Consider the following 19,183-nt stretch of genomic DNA (forward strand, 5'->3'; position numbering starts at 1 on the left):
AGCTCAAATGCATTAATCAAGCTTAAGAGGGAGAAGACATGTGATAACTCACAACACAGAAACTGCACATTCTTGCCATCTCTCTAGAGAGCACCTGGTGTCTCATTCATTCACAAACCAGCTCTAATTTTCTCTGTTCCTCTTTTCTCTTCCATTCAGTTGTGTTACTCCATCTCTGCCTCCTCCTCCTCCTCCTCCTTTTTTTTAATATAGAGAGAGCATATGGATAAAAAGTTACAGAGTACTTGCTTTTAGAAGAAACAAAAGAAAGACTTTGTATTACTGACAATTAGAATGGCCTTCAAGGGACAAGTTCTAGTGACAGAAAAATCAGTTGACTGTAATGATACATTCAATAGGAAAAGAGAATGCACATGATTTATGATGTGATCAACTGAGTAAGTTTTATGACACCTGTCTGAATAAGATTAATAAGAAGATAGGTTGTGATGGCTAATCTTAATTGCCAAGTTGACCCAACCTGGAATCCCCTGGGAAGAGAGGTTCAATGAGGGATTGGCTAGATCAGATTGCCCTAAAAGTGTGCCTCTGGGGAGATGACTGGAGTACTTGGTATTCAATGTGAGAATTCCCATCCCTCTTTGGGCAGCACCATTTTCTGGCTTTTGATGTAGGACTGCATAAGTATAGAAGACAGGCTGAGAACAAGTGAGCACGCATGCATTCATTTCTCCCTCTGCTCTCGATTGTAGACGTGATGTGACTAGCTATTTCATGTTCTTGCCACCTTGACTTCCCTGTAACAATAGAATTGTGAGCTGAAATAAACCATTTCTCCCCTGAGTTGCTTTTTGTCAGGATATTTGATCACAACAAGTAAATGAAAGTAGGACACAGGTCTTAGGGTGATGCAGGTCTTTCACTTAAAGTCAACTGTGAAGAAAAAAAAATCACAATAGCATATACTATTTGGTTTTCCAGAGCTATTGTCATTTGTGCCCCCTCTTGCTCTGTCACTGGCACTGGAGAGAACCAGCTTGTTCATTTGTGCCCCCTCTTGCTCTGTCAGTGACACTGGAGAGAACCAGCTTGTTCATTTGTGCCCCTCTTGCTCTGTCACTGGCACTGGAGAGAACCAGCTTGTTCATTTGTGCCCCCTCTTTCTCTGTCACTGGCACTGGAGAGAACCAGCTTGTTCATTTTAACCCCCCCACCCCCCCACCCCCCCCACCCCCCACCCCCGTCGTCTAGCTCTCCACTTCTGAACACCTCTATTATGTTAGTCATCACCACTGCATATTCTTCCTCCTTTGCCTACTTTTCTCTAGTTCTCTGTGTGGTCCTTTTACGAAGGCCTTTCTTTCTCGAGGCCTGGTTATGACTTTTCTGTAACTGCTATTTACTCTTCCACAAATAACGTCACAGAATCCTAAATTGGCAAATGCCATTTTATGCTTCTAGCCTACAAATTGCTATAATTATACTGACACATAAAGTTACCTCTACCAATTTTCTTATAGGGATATCACTAATACCTTACACTCTTGATTTGAATCGGCAGCTTCTAACCCATCTCTACTATTGTTTACCTTATTCAGTAATACTCTGTCTCTCTTGTCTATCCACATGGAGCATAACCTGAGAACAATCTCTGATATTAAAACCACATTCCTTCCAGTCAGCCAGTGATGCCCATCAATTCCAATTCAGAATAGATTGAGTGCATTTTCTTCTTCCTACCTCTATTTCTTACAGTTTAGTTCAAACTATCACAAAACCATTTTATATAATTGTTCAATGACTTCCTATGTCTTTTGAAATATAATTCAAACTCCTATAGAATTCCCTGTCAGCACATGTAGCCTTACTATTTGAGCTGCAACTGCTTTTTTCTAAACATACAACAATTTTTTTTTCCCATTACACCACTTGCTTTCAATATTTCTTCGGTACCAAACAACCCTTACTGATCTGGTTTCTTTGAGTATATATATAAAGATTGAATAGAGGTTGTGTTATGAGTTATAACTGCAGTATGGTGAAGGTGGAGACAGATAGATCGTGGGGACTCACTATCCAGTCGGCTTAGCCACTCTTTGCAAAGCTCCAGGTCACTGTTTCATAAAACAAAGTATGCAACTCCTAAGAAATGACAGATGAAGTTGGCCTCTGGCCTCCACATGCATGTACATGTGCACACGCCTGCAAATGATACCCCCTTACACATCTGTACATACACATACCAAAGACTGACTGGGAATCTTTCCTATATTCAATGCAAATTTGTTTCTGTTCTTTCTCTATCTCATTAATGTCCTTTTATTCAACATAAGCATTTTTTTCTCTTCAAAGTTGTGTTTATTTGTGACTTTGCTTGTCTTAAGGTTAGTTTCCATCATCCCTTCACTAGACTGTCATCAGCCTTATGAGATAGGACATGTCCTTCTTATTCACTCTAGTGCCTGCAACAGAAGATGTAGGAAGTTGGTTATTGAATGTATTCATTTAATGAAATAATTATCACAAAAGACTCGTCTTCCTATTTCTGTTTTCTCCTCTGTTACACATAAGACCCCAAATAATCTTTTCAAAATTAAATTTGATCATGTCCCTTCCCTAATTTGATCACATTGAAATCTTTACTAATGCAGTACAAATAGAGTGGAGCCCATTATATTGATTTTCAGTGATATTTCCTTGCTCATTGTACTCCAATGATCTTTCAGTTCATTGATAACAAATTCCCCTTGCTTGAATGGCTTTTTCTGATGCTCTCTGTATAGGTATTTCCTCATTCTTTAAAGGTTGGCATGTTGTTTTTTAATGAAGTATTTTCTCTGAATTTGAGGTAAATTATTTTTTTCCTGGAGCTTGAATGTATTTATTGTTAGTATTCATTAGCTTTTCAGTCACTACAACTATATGTATGCACATTTATTTTTCACTAACCTCTTCTATTAACATGATGGATAATGATGGTGGTCAGACTTTCTTTAGCATCCAAACATGATGCTTTCAATAATTAGTATTTTCATTTAAATGATGTGCAATGATAGTGGGAGGTTTTAAAATAAATGAGATTACCAATGATTACAAACTAGAGGTTGGTTCCATCTGCTTTGGTGTTGTATTGTTTTTAGGGAAGCACATTGTCTTAATTTTTAACATCTATAAATGCAGCATGAATTTTCCAATGAAATATAACCCTTGTCTGAGGGAGAGATTAAAATTTTATTTAAAAAAAATGTAAGGCATAACATCTCTTAGTAAGGACCTAAGCTTACTAATTTCTAAATATCAACCTCCAGAGGGAGTGGCTTGGAAGAGGTTGTTGGGTAATAAAATTGTTCATCAGAAGGGTAAGCATGAGGTAGTGCTTTCAGGCAATGGATAACTACAGACTTCATTGCCAGGGTCTCAGTATTAGTAAAAGGGAACAGCATAGTCATTCCTCACCTCCTCATTCAGAATTGATTTTGTGATCTGTATTAGGCATTTTCCCTTTCACTGTGACAGAATGCCTGACAGACAACTGAAAGGAAGAAGTTGACTTCTGCTGTGGTTTCTGTGGGATTTCAATCCATCCAAGTGGGAAGTCAAGCAGAACAGCTGTGACTGTGTGGTAGTGCTATTCATACCTTAATGGGAATACAACAGAGCAGGGTTGTCCCTAGTGACCTATTTCAGCCAAGCAAGCCCTACCTCCCAAAGACACCAAAACCTTCATAATGGTAAACTGAGAATTCGATGTTGAAAGCACAAGTCAGAATTATAGCAAGAAGAAAGAAGGAAACATCAACGTTAATGTACTGATGAATAAAAAATAAATGAAGTTCAGAAACCAACAGCTAGAGAGGAAAGGAGAACAAAAAAATGGCTTCCTAGTTGCTTAAGGAAGAAACTACTTTAAGTGGTAAATTGAATCTACAGATAAGATTAAATATATAATTATGTTCTATTGTTAAGAAGAGCTCCCGTGACCAATGAAAATCTTATAAAGGAAAGCATTTAAAAGTGGGTTTGTAGTTTCAGGGCCTTAGGCCATTATCATTTAAGGGTTAAAATTTCCTTCCTTTTAGATACCCTTATAAGTTTTATAGTTCAAATAGGCACAGAAACAAAACTGGAAGACTTCATTAGACTGAAGCAACTTGTAAATACTTACATAATAATAGGAAGGAATCAACCCATTGGAAATGCTCACAAAGAGTAGATGGTATCCTCAAACCATCAGTTAGGCATGCAGTATGTACAAACAACAGGAAGGAGCTAGCACTTCATAGAAGTAGGTCCTTTGATAACCCAGGGAAGAATCCTTGACTTAGAAGTGTTTCTTTATGGCTAAAATGTAGATTTAACTTTTGAATTTACTCACAATTTTTTTATTATTAAGTAGTTGTTCTATTTTACATTTAGATTAGCTGACATATTTAGACTATTTAGTTACTTATTCATTATATCTTTTTTGAAAGTGACATTGATGTTTGAGCAAGAATGTCAATATTCTGGGTGTGACTACGACTAATTTCCAGGAAGTCTTGTATAGTAACTTGCATGTATTATACTGTACAATGTAATTAATGTTTCACTAACATATACTATGCCTATATTTATTTCATACAGGTAACAAATACTGGGTGTTCAAGGATACAACTCTTCAACCGGGTTACCCACATGACTTGATTACCCTTGGGAATGGAATTCCTCCTCATGGTATTGATTCTGCCATTTGGTGGGAAGACGTTGGCAAAACCTATTTCTTCAAAGGCGACCGGTCAGTATGAATGTGGCACACTACAGATACACACATTAACAGTTACCTAATGATTTGAAAAGTCAAGGTAGCGCCGGGTGGTGGTGGCGCACGCCTTTAATCCCAGCACTCGGGAGGCAGAGCCAGGCGGATCTCTGTGAGTTCGAGGCCAGCCTGGGCTACCAAGTGAGTTCCAGGAAAGGCGCAAAGCTACACAGAGAAACCCTGTCTCGAAAAACCAAAAAAAAAAAAAAAAAAAAAAAGAAAAGTCAAGGTCCCTACTCAATAATAAACATTACTCTAAATAATGATATGTATGTATCTAAACACAAGAGTTAGTATACTAGAAAGATTGTCAGTGTATTTTATATAATATATTTAAGATAAATTTTTATTGGATCCTAAACAATACAGATATTGTAGTAGAAAAGACCACAAGGCTCCTATTTTAACCCAAGGCTCCTATTATAACCCATGACACTTTATATTCTTTTGGAAGATGTGAATAATGAGCTAGAAACAAACCAGTGACCTTGATTGTTTTCATACTGAAAAATACCATGAAGCAGTAGAGCAAGATTATGATGAGACCAAGATGACAAAATGTCAAGGACCATGTGAAGTAACCTCTGGATATAGCTGGATTTCAGTCTGGAATTCAGTATCCTGCAATTTGTCACTGAAATAAATTGCTCCAGAAGTTTAGATTTTGCCCCCACCCTTTTTTCTTAGCATAGAAAGGATTCTTTATTTTTTTAATTTAAATTTTATTTAAACATTTTTAATTTTATGTGGTGTTGGATGCGAAGCTTGTTTTTTTTCAGTGTGATTCACAAGTATGCCTGAAAACTGATTACTATTTCTGGTAATGATTTATTTTGAAGTGTTGACTAGGTACACTTTTCACAGATAATGCCCTACTTAGCCTGCGGAGATGGCCCAGTGATTAAGGGCACTTTCTACTCTTCCAGAAGATCTAAGTTTAGCTCTCAGCATCTACACTGAGTAGCTTATAAGTGCTTGTAACTCCAGCCCCAGGGTACCTCATACCCCTTTTGGACTACACAGGTCCCCACAAACATGCAGTATATAGTCACACAAACACATACATATAAATATAAATAAGTCTTAAAATGATTTACCTAATTAAAGTCAGAATTATGCTATAGAGACCACTGTCAAAGGAGATGAAAAGGCTATAATGTCCTTTATAGTCCTTATAATATTGTTGCAAAGGCTTACTTTGAGAAAGGTTCTCCCTATGTGGTCTAAGTTGACTTTGAACTTGAAGTGTTTGTTCAGCCTCCTAAATGCTAGAATTATGGGCTCATGCCACTACACCAAGCTTACATAATTCTGTCAATGGAGAAAACATGAATATGCGACAGCCCATCCATGTGCCAAAGAGTTACTTTGGGACAATAGTAAAAGATTTCTCTGTGAAAATACCTAGCTTTCAAATCGCTCAACCTGTTTAAATTACAATGTTAAGGTCTGAATATACTTTTTATCTGTTAATGAATCCATAAGTTCAGTTTTCAGGGGAAAAAAACAAAATGTTTGATATTTTTGTTGATGTTGAAATATCTATGAAATTAAAATACGCACCTGTGGTTATAAGTCCAGTAATTTTTGTAAGATACTGTGGATAGGGTTGAATAGTTCTAATCCCATTCAAGATAGTGAGCTACATATCAAAGCTGACATACAACAGAAAACCTAAGCATGTAAGCTTAAGTTCACTTTCTCAAATTGCAAAATGATCTCAAATTCTGCTTTCCATTCCTTGATAGGAGAGGTGAAATTTATTTGTTTTGACAAATTCACCCATAATTATATTCCTATATATAATTTATAATAGAAATTAGCACCCATTAAATAACTTCTGGAAATGTGATTGCTATGAATGTTCCATGGCCTGTGATATGGATGTTTTGATGAATGTTGATGCCTGAGTATTCTAAGAATACATCAACAGGAAAAAAACTTATACCAAAACAAATAAACACCAATATTTGAAGAAAAACCGGCTAACAATGGGCAGCAACATTGTCGTAGGCATGCTGTGTCTACAAAATACTAGCAACAGCATGACTCAACATCACACTGAGCTATGAACTGAAGAGTTAGTTTAAATTTTAATTTTAAATTATTAAATGGAGGAAAGATGTATTAGGTGCTAGTGCTGTTTTGTTGATTCAACTGGCTGCCATAGCTGCTGTAATTATTGTTTGGACACTATCACAGGGAACTTAAAGTACAACATGAGAGTCATTGAGGAAATTAAGTGTAATAAAATAATACATTGTGTTGATTCACTTTTTATAGACATAATACCCTGTATAAAGTATGGATATTATTATATTGAGGGTTGTCAGAAAACTAATTTGATTTCTAAGCATTTAATGATGTTATTAAGTGACCATGCTATCCACAGGATTTAAAATTTCCCCATATTCTAGTTTAACACTTCACAATTCACTTTAACTTACAGTTAAATCATCTGCAAATGATTGTGCGTGTGAAGTTCCATTATTTAATTTATCATTTAAAGGAAACCCCTAACAAATAAAGTTTAATCCTATACCAATTGCAAAGGATGTTCTTACATCTACAGATTCAAAGATATGTTCTCTACGTCCATGCTATTAGGTATTGCCTGAATTCCCTATTCCAAATTATACTTGGTTCAATGCAAAAAACAATTATATATGACTTTAAATTCTACTGAAATATTTACTTAAGGTTGATCTTTAAATTATGTCTAGTTTCAGTTTCGGTTGCTGTGATTAAAAAAAAAAAAATCACCCCGGCAAAAGTAGCTCAACAGAGAGATTATTTTGGCTGACAGTTAAAGTAGTCATGCATCCTGTAGGAGAAATAAAGGCAGCAGGTGACTGAAGCATCTAGTCACATTGCATTCCCAGTAAAATGCCAGAGAGCAAGCCTTTATAATTCTTAACTTGTGTTCTTCATTTTGTATAGTACAGGGTCCCCTTCCTCAGAGAAGGGTCCCACATACAAACAACAATTACTGTGATTAAGATAATCTACATCCTTCAAGTATGCCCAGGGGCCTAGCTATTGTATCAGTCAAGTTGAGAATTAACATTAACCATTAGAGAGTGTAAGTAGTTACATCTCATCATTCGAACCCATGCAATCTGTGATCCTAACTCACTGCTGCTCCCTCACTGCTGCTCCCTCACTGCTGCTCCCTCACTGCCGCTCTCTCACTGCTGCTCCCTCACTGCCACTCCCTCACTGCTGTTCTCTCACTGCTGCTCCCTCACTGCTGCTCCCTCACTGCTGCTCCCTCACTGCTGCTCCCTCACTGCCGCTCTCTCACTGCTGCTCCCTCCCTGCTGCTCCCTCCCTGCTGCTCCCTCACTGCTCTCTCTCACTGCTGCTCCCTCACTGCTGCTCCCTCACTGCCGCTCTCTCACTGCCGCTCCCTCCCTGCTGCTCCCTCCCTGCTGCTCCCTCACTGCTCTCCCTCACTGCTCTCCCTCACTGCTGTTCTCTCACTGCCGCTCCCTCACTGCTCTCACTCACTGCTGCTCCCTCACTGCCGCTCTCTCACTGCTGCTCCCTCACTGCTGTTCCCTCTCATAACTTCCTCCCATGGTTGCTGTTCCTCTCATCTCTTGCCTCAGATATCAATTTTTTCACAAAGGACTTACTTTCTAATGTATTATGTTTACTTTATAACATTCTATGCCTTGTTCCCCTCATAGTAGTTACTAGCTCCTGTCATTTTCTATCTTCATTGATGATTTGCTTTGTTGTATATATACCCACCTATCTAAAACTCTAATGTTAATAAAGTAAGTTCATGTCTGTTTTTTCAGTATTATATCTTTAGAACCATCAAAATTCAACATGTATGTTTGTCTATCTGGGCATGTGTAGGTACATATGTGATTTTTGGTTGTAACTTTATGTTATAAGTCTACTTAGATAGCTTTATGCACTTACCATGATTATTAACTTTAAAAGATTGAATAATCATTTCACCATATGAAAGATACAGAAAACAATACATTGCAGAAGACAGAGAATAATTTTTATGTCACTCCAGTGATTTCAGTCAGTTTTTTTAGTCAGTAACAGGTGTATAACCATACGGCAAGCATTTAATGAAAATATAAATACTTGTATGAGTGATGTTTTTCATTCATGTATTGTGTTTGTCCAATTTTAGATATTGGAGATATAGTGAAGAAATGAAAACCATGGACCCTGGCTATCCAAAGCCCATCACCATCTGGAAGGGGATCCCTGAATCACCTCAGGGAGCTTTTGTCCACAAAGAAAATGGTACACAGCACATGCACGTTTCAGCTCCTAAGTTTCCTATTTTAATATCAGACTACTTTATGTTAAATGAAATAATTTGAAAATACAACACTAGAACTATGAATTATGTATATTCATATTTGTAATTCCTATTTATATTTCTTCTTCTTAAGAATGTATGCTTAATATTACTCTCTGGACAGATTTATATTTAATTTATTTATATCTATTTAAATTTATTAGAAGAAAATATAAGTAATACTTTACTATTGAGGAGTGGATATTATTTAATGACATGATATACATATCTATTAAAATTCTTGAAAATACGACAAATATGTGTGGGACAGGAATTTGTCCCAAAGACTCTGTCCTGAGTTCAGCCAATTTCAATGGTACTTTCTGCTAATCCATGCTTACTAAAAAAGATTCCCCTCAACACAGTCAGAGTAGAATGAATATGGCTATCATGATAAGAAACAACATATAAGCCTACACATTATGTTTGATAATCATAAATCAAAGAAGACAGAGCATTAAGATGATATCTCTAGTTTGCTCTTCAACCACTATCAAAATTTGCTGTTAAGAATCTTCTTCTAATAGTGATTTATTTCAATCCATAAATTTAAAACTAAGTAACTAAATTTTAATATTTTATTCACATTTTTTTTCTAGGTGAAACATGTCACTTCTAATATCTAAGTATTAGTTTTAATTCTTCCTTTAATCAGTTATGAAATATGACTATCTGATGCCATATGAATGCTTCCTATGTATCAAGTATAGTTCATAAATTCATTTAATTGTCCAACCAAAGACCTCTTCAACCATACTCAGCTGTGTTAAATAGCTTATTGCTGAACATATTATATATATTCTTAAAACTTGATACCAATAATGACCTATCTGTCATCCCTAAAATTTCTTGCATTTGCAGAATTCTTTATCCCAAGAGTGACACTTATCTGACCAGTGGTGTTTAAGAAACAAAGTCATGTGTTATAGCTCTAGCTGTGGAAAGGGGTTTAAGTCTTTTTTGGTCTTAGTAATTAGTATTTGCCTCTGAACCCCAATATCTCCTAAAAATAAAAACGGGAAATTAATTCTTCTTAATAGTGGAACAGTTGTGAAGGATAAAAGTAATGCTTTTAACACTGTAACTCTTCCATGGTAATAACATACAATAACAATCATCATTTTGAACTCTTATTCTGTAATGTTCTGTTCAAAATAGGTAACTCCCAAATGTATTTTTCAATTCCTACAGCATTTTTCTGTCTTTTTCTTGTTGTTGTTGCTGTTTTGTTTTGTTTGCTTGCTTGTTTGTTAGTTTTAGTTTTTAGTTTTACCTAAAAATAAGAAAAAAGTCCAAGTAGCACAATCAGAAACTTAACTGGATACATATCTTAAAATATTGAAAAATACTACTAAGAAAAACCACAAGTTTGTGTATGTTAAGAATTTAAAACATCTATTATTTTTAACTGTAATATTTTGGATCATAGATTACTGAATTATTTGAAACTTCTTATATCAACTTTTCATAGATGAATGAGAAGTATTACTCAGATATATTAAGATAAAATTGTGGTTTATTATCTCTTTATTCCTAAAAATAATGTAATAATGAAATTTAAAATTCCATAAGTTGTAACAAATTTAGGATAAATAAGTAGGTATGACAAATGAAGACAATAAATGGAGAAAAGACAAAGTAGGAGTGACCTACAGCCAGAAATGAGGTTAGTGTACAACATGCTGTAAATATGTGTTTGCTTGTTAGAATTGCCAATAGTCAAAAGAAAATACCTACAATCCACTTATTTGTCATGATTTCTTATCTAAATAACAAATGGGAACCTCTTGTTTAGGAAGAGCACAAAAATTCCCAAAACTAAGATGTTGAGAACATGCCCTGGTGTGTGACTAAGTGAGAAACTTCCTTATTGTGCATTGAACAATCTCCTCGGTGGCAGTTTGAGGATCAGCAATGGTTTAATTTTTCAAGCAATTCAAAATTCCCTGATAAAAGTTAATATCATAATTCTGATGTGAATTATGTATTAGTACTCCTATAAGTCAGAAAAAAGGATAACACCCTCTTTATAGTCCACAACAGAAATGGATATAGATAATAGGTAGTCTGCCACCCATATATTTCAGTCACAGATTTCTTAGATGTTAGAACATATGAGCCAGGCTTGGTGGGATACACCTGCAATCCAAGCATTGGGAAGACTGAAGCAAGAGAAATAGTTGCCCTAAATTTGAGGCCACCCTGCACTCTGTAGAGTTCTAGGCCAGTTTGGGGGCCGGACTTAGACCCTTTCTCAAACAGGAAGAGATAAATGGAGGGAGGGAAGAAAGTTGGGAAGGAAGGAAGGGAGGAAGGAAGAAAGGAAGGATGGAAGGAAGAGAAGAGGAAGGAAACAGAGAGAAAGGGCACATTTCTGGAATGCAGCACCCAGAGCCTTTGTAATACAGTTGAATTTAGGATTGTGTTTTCTTTCTTTTGAAATTGAAAGAACTTAAGATCTTAAAACACATGTTTTAAGAAGTAGTCTATTCGTTAGCATTTATATGCATATATATATGATCACGAATAAGTAGTACTTGTGTATGTATGTTTTCCCCCAGGCTTTACCTATTTCTACAAAGGAAAGGAATATTGGAAATTCAACAACCAGATACTCAAAGTAGAACCTGGGTATCCAAGATCCATCCTCAAGGATTTTATGGGCTGTGATGGACCAACAGACCGAGATAAAGAAGGACTCAGCCCACCAGATGATGTAGACATTGTCATCAAACTGGACAACACAGCCAGCACTGTGAAAGCCATAGCTATTGTCATTCCCTGCATCTTGGCCTTATGCCTCCTTGTACTGGTTTACACTGTGTTCCAGTTCAAGAGGAAAGGAACACCCCGCCACATACTGTACTGTAAACGCTCTATGCAAGAGTGGGTGTGATGTAGGGATTTCTTTTTTCTTTCTTTTCCAGGAGTTTGTGGTACCTTGAGATTCAAGACAAGAGCTGTTATGCTGTTTCCTAGCTAGGAGCAGGCTTGTGGCAGCCTGATTCGGGGCTGACCTTCTAAACCTAGAGGGTTGCTGGTCCTGCACATGAGTGGAAATACATTCATGGAGAATCTTCCATGATGCTCAGTATCTGCCGTTCTTCAGTCCTCTGTCTTTCTTTGTCATTCAGTTCTAGGCCTTTCCTCTGCACGCTCAATGCCCAGTAAAATTTCAGGATTAACTGCAGAAGAGGAAAAACAGAAGAAAAGGTTCTTCTTAAGTTTTTAAAAATACTTTTCCTTCTGAAATCTGAGCCCATTTCTGGGAGAGAGAGAGAGAGAGATAAAGAGAGAGAGAGAGAGAGAAAACAAAAAGAGCAAATCAGAAAACCCATAGGTTTTTGCTTTAAAACAAAAGAAGAAAGAGTTTTAAAAACAACAAAAATCCACAATTGAACTTTCAGGAAAGTGTGAAGACCCAAAACAGCTTTGTCTCCAAAGAAGATAGCTCTGTGACCACTATGGATAGTCTCCTGCACATCGTTTTTTTCAGGTGGGAGATCTTGAACAGACATGCAGGACTCTAGACTGTTGGGACAGCCATTTTCCAACAAACAAGGGGCCAAAATATCTGCAATATAGTAACAGCCTTAATAATACATGCATTTTTCGTTTTCTACAGCTGTTCTCAGCTTTGTCCACAACGTTTCATCACCTCCATACTCATAGCTGTTTTCAAACAGGACCTTTTGATTGTTTTGAAATGTTTCTGAACCCCCTCTTGCCTCCTGACCCAACACCATTGTGATGTTCCTGCCAGTTGTGTTAGGCCTTTGTCCCAGGCCTTCCATTGGTCTGTCAGCAATACTCAGCAGAAAGCAGAGCAAGAAGCGTGTGTCTCTGAAGTAATTAAGTGATGGTTATTTTATAAAGACACGGGACTCTGTGCATACATCGGTGTAACCCTTTGAGAACTATCAGACCAGGCTACAGAGTCAGGTTGATCAGTCTTGCAGTCTGATCATTGGTAGAACTGGCCAGCAGTGAAAGCCATCACAGGTTCAAGAAGTTCAGATTTGTAAAGCATACCTTAAATCCCATGTAAATCTTTAATGACTGACAGCAACCCATAAATGGTTTTATAACAAACAACAGTGATGTGACTTGCCAAAATTTTTCTGGCAAATAAAAAGAGATATTTTGTTAACAGTATCTTATGAGAGTGAAATTTTATTTGGATAATTGGTTAGAACAACCTAAGCCTTTTCTCCTTCAGACATACTGAATTTTTTTAATTTAAAATCCATTGCATGAAAATTCTATTTGCCATAAAATATGCAGTTAGCATTGTGGGGTTAAAAAGGAATTAAGACAATGACTCTGAGTTTGCATGAATATCTTCCAATGCATTACCAATTGCATGTCAGCCATAGTTCTCAAAGGGTTGGTGTGGCTTCTGGCATTTAGCCATCCATTTGATCACTGACAGAGCCAAGAGACACCAAAGCATTCCATTGTTGAGTGTCATTTGTCCTAACAGCAGTATTGTCATTTTCATGTGACCTGCAGAGCAGGTTTGTATCAATATTTTTTTCCTAGAGAAAAGTCAGCAACTGACAGACCTCTATTGATTTTAGGAGCTGCTTCTTGCAGTGAAAGGCTTTACAGCCACGGGGCTGTGAACTTATTAGAGATGGTCAGAAAGAAAGCACCCCACGAGTCAGACAACTGGCTTTGTGTGAAAGCCAGCTTTTGAGGGGATTAGCTTTTGAAACAATGAACAGCTTGCCTTGAATTTGATATTGATCTGTTGACTGTCATTAACAACTTAAACATTGTCTTCTGTGAAAAATTTCCCTGAAGAGTCCTGTTCTGTGTCTTTGCCCTTTGACCTTTAACTTGCAAACTGGCACAAACTGAAGGAAATCTGGTGTCACTTCTCCAAAACCTAGTAAGCAAGAGCTGTTTCCTTAGAGTAAAGAGAGAGTTTGGGTATTGGATCTGCAGGTGGACGCTTTGCTCTCTACATGCACACTCTGAATATGCCCTATAGGTAGAGGTATTTTTTAATTTTTTTCTTTAATTTCAAGCTTAATTTCATCATTTTAGTAAAAATTACAAAAAAAAACATAGGAAAAAAAAAACCTCAAATACTTGAATGGCCAGTGTGGCTTTTATATAAAGCAGGAATTTTATACTAGTGAAAATTTCTTACTCATTTGCTAATAATACACATTTCCAGATGATTTTTAATGAGTGTAGGTATACATTCTTATTTGGAAATGGATAGTTTGGCTGCCTTGAATTTATATTTATACTCAACATAGCATGAAAATTAGAATGCCTTTTGGTTAAACTACATGTTTATGATTTGGTTGGGGAAAATATTTTCTAATCATGGGTGGCATGCTGAAAAGCCTTGAAAACTGGTGTTTCCTACAATCTGAGCATATATCATGTAAGGCTAAGTCAAAATGAACAGTTAGGAAAGAGGAATGGCTTCATAGCACCACATTATGAAATGTAGATTGTACTTCAACAGGACATCAAAGATTTGAATGTGAGGGTCAATAAGAAAGGGGAGGGCAAGGATCAGCCCTGTATTTCTACTTCAAGAACTTCCTTTCTAGGTGATGCTAATATTATAGTTAGTTCCTACAGAGCATGGAGGACTGTATACATAAGCCTGTTTATACAGTGTTTGCTTGTTAGAGGGTTTAATCCTTTCAGGACCTTGATGTCAAGGAAAAAAATGACTGGAAACTCTTTTCTTCTAATGATAGAAGTGAGGAGCTGTAACATTTTGGGACATGTGCAAATCATTGAGAAACTCCATCAATGTACATTGAACTTTTTTTCTCTCTAAAATCAAAAAGAATTTTAATAAGCAATCTATTGCGTCTTAACTCATTCATCACAGTACAAGACTGTAAGTACCTAAGGGCTAGAAAATAATCATAGCATTGAAAAGGAAGGAATCTTCATTATGCTTGAATTATGACAAACATCATGGATATGATTTGGGTTGTGTTGCCTTGAAGATGAGAAGTCTATGTATTAAAAAAAGGTTTATATGTCTACTATCTTGCCTAAGACATTTAGAAGATCATAAATGATAAGAACTAAGTACAATGTAATAAAAATCACTGGGGTTCCTTTGTTCATTGTGTGCCAGGCACTTCATTCATATGGTTGCTGACTGTTCTTACACTTGGGATTTGTTTAGAAAAGAAAAGAAAAGAAAAATATGGCAACGCTTAAGAAAGCATGAAAATGAAAATGATTAATTAATCTAGCATATGAAAATAGCAATTTAAATTTAAGAAAGGAAGTTCTCTGGATGAGGAACATAATGTCAGCTCAATATTAGTGAAGGCATGGAACCAATCAAGTTTTTCCTGTCATCTCTAAATAAGTAACATGAAAAGCTCAGACCTACTATTTCCAAAACTGAAATGAAAACATATTCATGTTCATGAAATAATTCATCTGTTTCATTATTTTTATTACTTTACCAAATATTGAAGACAACTGTAAACAAGGTAATGGTTTTACCTAAAATGAACTTATAGTTTATAATTTCAGATAAATATTGTTTCTCTATATATTAATAATCAGACTAAGTGAAATATTAAGATGAGTGATCAGTTTGAATTTTCTATAAAGCAGTAGTTCTGCATCAGTTCTGTAGAAAAGTTGTGATTTTAGGTACCTGATAACCCATCTGAGAACCAAGTTTTTTGCAGAGACGGCGACCACACCAGGTGAAGACAGACGTTCACTGGCATGGCAGAGGTTACAGAGCTCAATTAGAGAATAATAGGCACTACTGGCAAATGCAGTTTCTGTTCCTAACCAGAGAGCAATGCTTTTCTCAACCAAATGTAACAAAGTACTAAGTAATAATCACCACAAGACAATTACTAAGTATTAAAAGATAGAGACCGCTTTACTGAAATAAGAAAATGTTTGTTACTCGAGCTGCCTACAGTCTCTTTTATCAACACACAGTTTGGCTTTTCAAATACTGTACATTTATTTTTATTTCATTTCTGTGAATGATTACAATGCAATGTAGTGGATATAAGAGCATTGCCTAGATTCTACTGCTCAGTGTGATATCTGAATGAGAGTGTATATACTGGATCCTAGGAAGAGTAATGTAATATTCTCAAGTTCTCCATGTTGTGTTGATATCTCTAATATGGCACAAATTCACATTCTTGTTATGTGGACCTTACAGTTGAGTAACTGGTGCACCCATATTAATTGAACTCAATGTGCTATCTGAAGAAGAATAGATGTTATACTTGAATAGAAATGTTAAACAAAAGTCATGAAAATAACCAACTTTTTAGATATTTGGTATTTATTTCCAGAAACAAATAAAGGCAGTGACTTGATGGTAGTTTTGAGTCTGTGAGATTGTAGTATATAATGAAATAAGCCTGGGGATGGTGAGGAAACATTTACAGTAATCACAGCAAAATGTTTAATTCTTGAGACCTTAGAGAGCATATTCCAAGATATCATAGACACGACATACCATTTAAACCACAAGTGTGACATTCAGATGACCTATGGCAAAGAGCCATAAATACAGTCTTCACTAATCTATGATACCACAGAAGGGGTCAAGGAATTCATAGGGTAGAATCTAGCCATTCTTCCCAAAGGCATTCACCTCCACGATACTGATGTATAACAACCCCAGGAAACAAGTGCCAGAGTCTAATGACATGTGTCCTGTTGCCTGAGTGGGAAGTATAGCTATGTCGTATAGTTGAAACAAGTCCTTTTTCAAGGCTAAACTTAGCAAAATAAACTAACAACCAAGGATAGTACCACACCATTAATATGAAAGCTACATTTTATAAGCAGAATGAGCAATGGAGAAGGACAAAACCAATCTTTTATAAAATATAAAGTCATACTCTAGCAATCTATAATATTACAACTGGAAGTTTTACTTTAGCAGGAACAAAAATAATAGAGAAAAATGAAACTTCAAACTCTTCACACCAGTGATGAGTATGTTATTTATCAATGTATATACTTAGTCAGTGCTCATTAGATGTGACCCATGTAAATGCATCTGATACTTATCCATTGCCTCATAAACCCAAAATGTTAAAAATATGCATTCAGTATCCCAGTCAGAGAGATGTTAGAACCCTGTGAGAAAAGCCATTTCTCTAGGATAGAAGTTTACCTCAATAATCATAGAACACAAAACACTTGGCATAGTAGCAAAAGTTGCCTTAGTGTTCTAGTCTGATCTAATTGTAGACGTTGTCTATAATGCACCACTGACATCATTTATCATGTCTTTCTATTGGTCTAAGTTTGAGTTGATTTTTAAATATTTCAGGTAAGGTTAATAACATCTAATTATTTATATCTCCTTCAACATGTCTACTCTGACATATAAGTCAATAGTATAGAAAGCCTAGAATGAATACTGACTTGACATAATCCCAGAAATTCAGAGAAAAATCACTGGTGATATTTCAAAATTCCCATCTATTTCCTGGTAGGATCCAGAAGTAGCAGCTTTCAGTGTTGGAACACGGCTATGAACTGATGACAAAACAGGACATACATCATTTCTGTAAAATAATCTAGATTTATAGGAAGCAGTGATAGAAGACTACGAGAAGTTTAGTGATGTAACGAAGGCTTCACAGGCATCAGTAGTGAATGCTTTTTAAAGAAAATGGGGCAAAATCAGTACTTGTGATCAGTACATTGTAAGCATAAGAAGCTATATATGCAGGACATTCATATATGGAGAAATCTGAGATTCTATGCCTTTCAACTGAAAAAGCAGTGTGTCTTGGAATTTTTCTTATATTAACATAACGATATTATTCAGATGTGTGCTCAACGTGTCCTTCCATGAAAGGGCATGCCAGGCTATGCAGGAAAACATATCACAAGCTGGAATGTTGTGCTGATCACATGACATTGCCATGTGCTCTGCTACAGAGCTGGATAGTTATGCCCTTAAGAAGGGAAGAAAATATCAAATATAAATATAACTCTTTCCTATTCTGCCACTTAGCTTCAAAGTAAGATATCACTAACTTTTATTTCACTGAGAAAATGGAAAGAAAGAATGGTAAGCAAGAATAAAACAAACAAACAACAAAATCCCAGCTGACAAAGACATTTTCTACAGTTTCTTTCACCTGCTTTTGTTCATGGAAAAAATGTTTTTTCCATATATATGTATATGAGTTGCATATAGACTTCTTCCTAGCACTTGATATGTAGCTAGATTGGATCACAAGCATAGTATTTTTAACACAGGCCTTTGATACATGCCTCATACATTATGTAGCTCTGAGGTATGACATGAAAGGATGCTTTTCCCTAGGATAGGCTGCAGTGCTGCTTGTACTTGCCATATTTGTATGAATGTGTGTTGCTATGTTGGCCTGTCTTGCCAGGATACCGATGAATAAAGCCTTGTGTAGACTGTCTATTTGAAGTCACTAGAATGCATGTTTGCTCTCATGTGATACCTTTGGATCTCATTCCCTTTCTGTATACCAATAGGCCACTTGTTAGTATAAAACTTACTTTGAATGAATGGTTTCAGTAGTAATACAGGGGTTTTCTAATATAATAATTTTTACTACTCTGAAATAACATTATCACCTCACTTCTTGCTCCTTGTGAATTCCATTTCCTATGTAGGAATTTATGTTGGATCATCATTTCCTTCTTATATATGACATGAAATCCATTATTCCTTTCTATACTCATGAATCCAAATTCTCACAGTCAACCAAACATGTATTCTAATCAAGAGTGAGTGATCATCAGCATTTTCCACCCTGCTTCTGTGATCGTTATTTGATTCCTTTCAGTCACCAATTTTGTTATTTTTCAAATCAGATTTTATTTCCTTTCTGTTTGTTAAAACGAGAACTTAGCAGCACATAGGTGAAACCCTGGAGATGTGTCTTTGTTTCTCAGAATTTTCCAACAAATATTACATGGAAAACACAGTCCTTATCACATTCCAAACTCTTTCATTGGCATATATTTTTATAGAGCTCTTCCCCTGAAAAAAAGTGAAATGCTGAGTATAATTGCTGTTGTCTGATGATAAGATAGCAATGAAAATTTATTTTGGGAGA

General features: G+C 36.1%; 1 protein-coding gene across 1 annotated transcript in view; it reads left to right on the forward strand.

The window, feature by feature from the left end:
- Positions 1 to 18,915, forward strand: part of Mmp16 (matrix metallopeptidase 16) — a 137,315-nt gene extending 118,400 nt beyond the window's left edge. The window contains exons 9-11 of the mRNA XM_059255607.1: positions 4,585 to 4,735; positions 8,919 to 9,034; positions 11,654 to 18,915. Coding sequence (XP_059111590.1) covers positions 4,585 to 4,735; positions 8,919 to 9,034; positions 11,654 to 11,988 — 602 coding nt within the window. The 3' untranslated portion in view covers positions 11,989 to 18,915. The remainder of the gene's footprint in view (positions 1 to 4,584; positions 4,736 to 8,918; positions 9,035 to 11,653) is intronic.
- The last annotated feature ends 268 nt before the right edge of the window (positions 18,916 to 19,183 follow it).

This window comes from Peromyscus eremicus, chromosome 2 (genome assembly GCF_949786415.1).
Source record: "Peromyscus eremicus chromosome 2, PerEre_H2_v1, whole genome shotgun sequence".
Lineage (NCBI taxonomy): Eukaryota > Metazoa > Chordata > Mammalia > Rodentia > Cricetidae > Peromyscus > Peromyscus eremicus.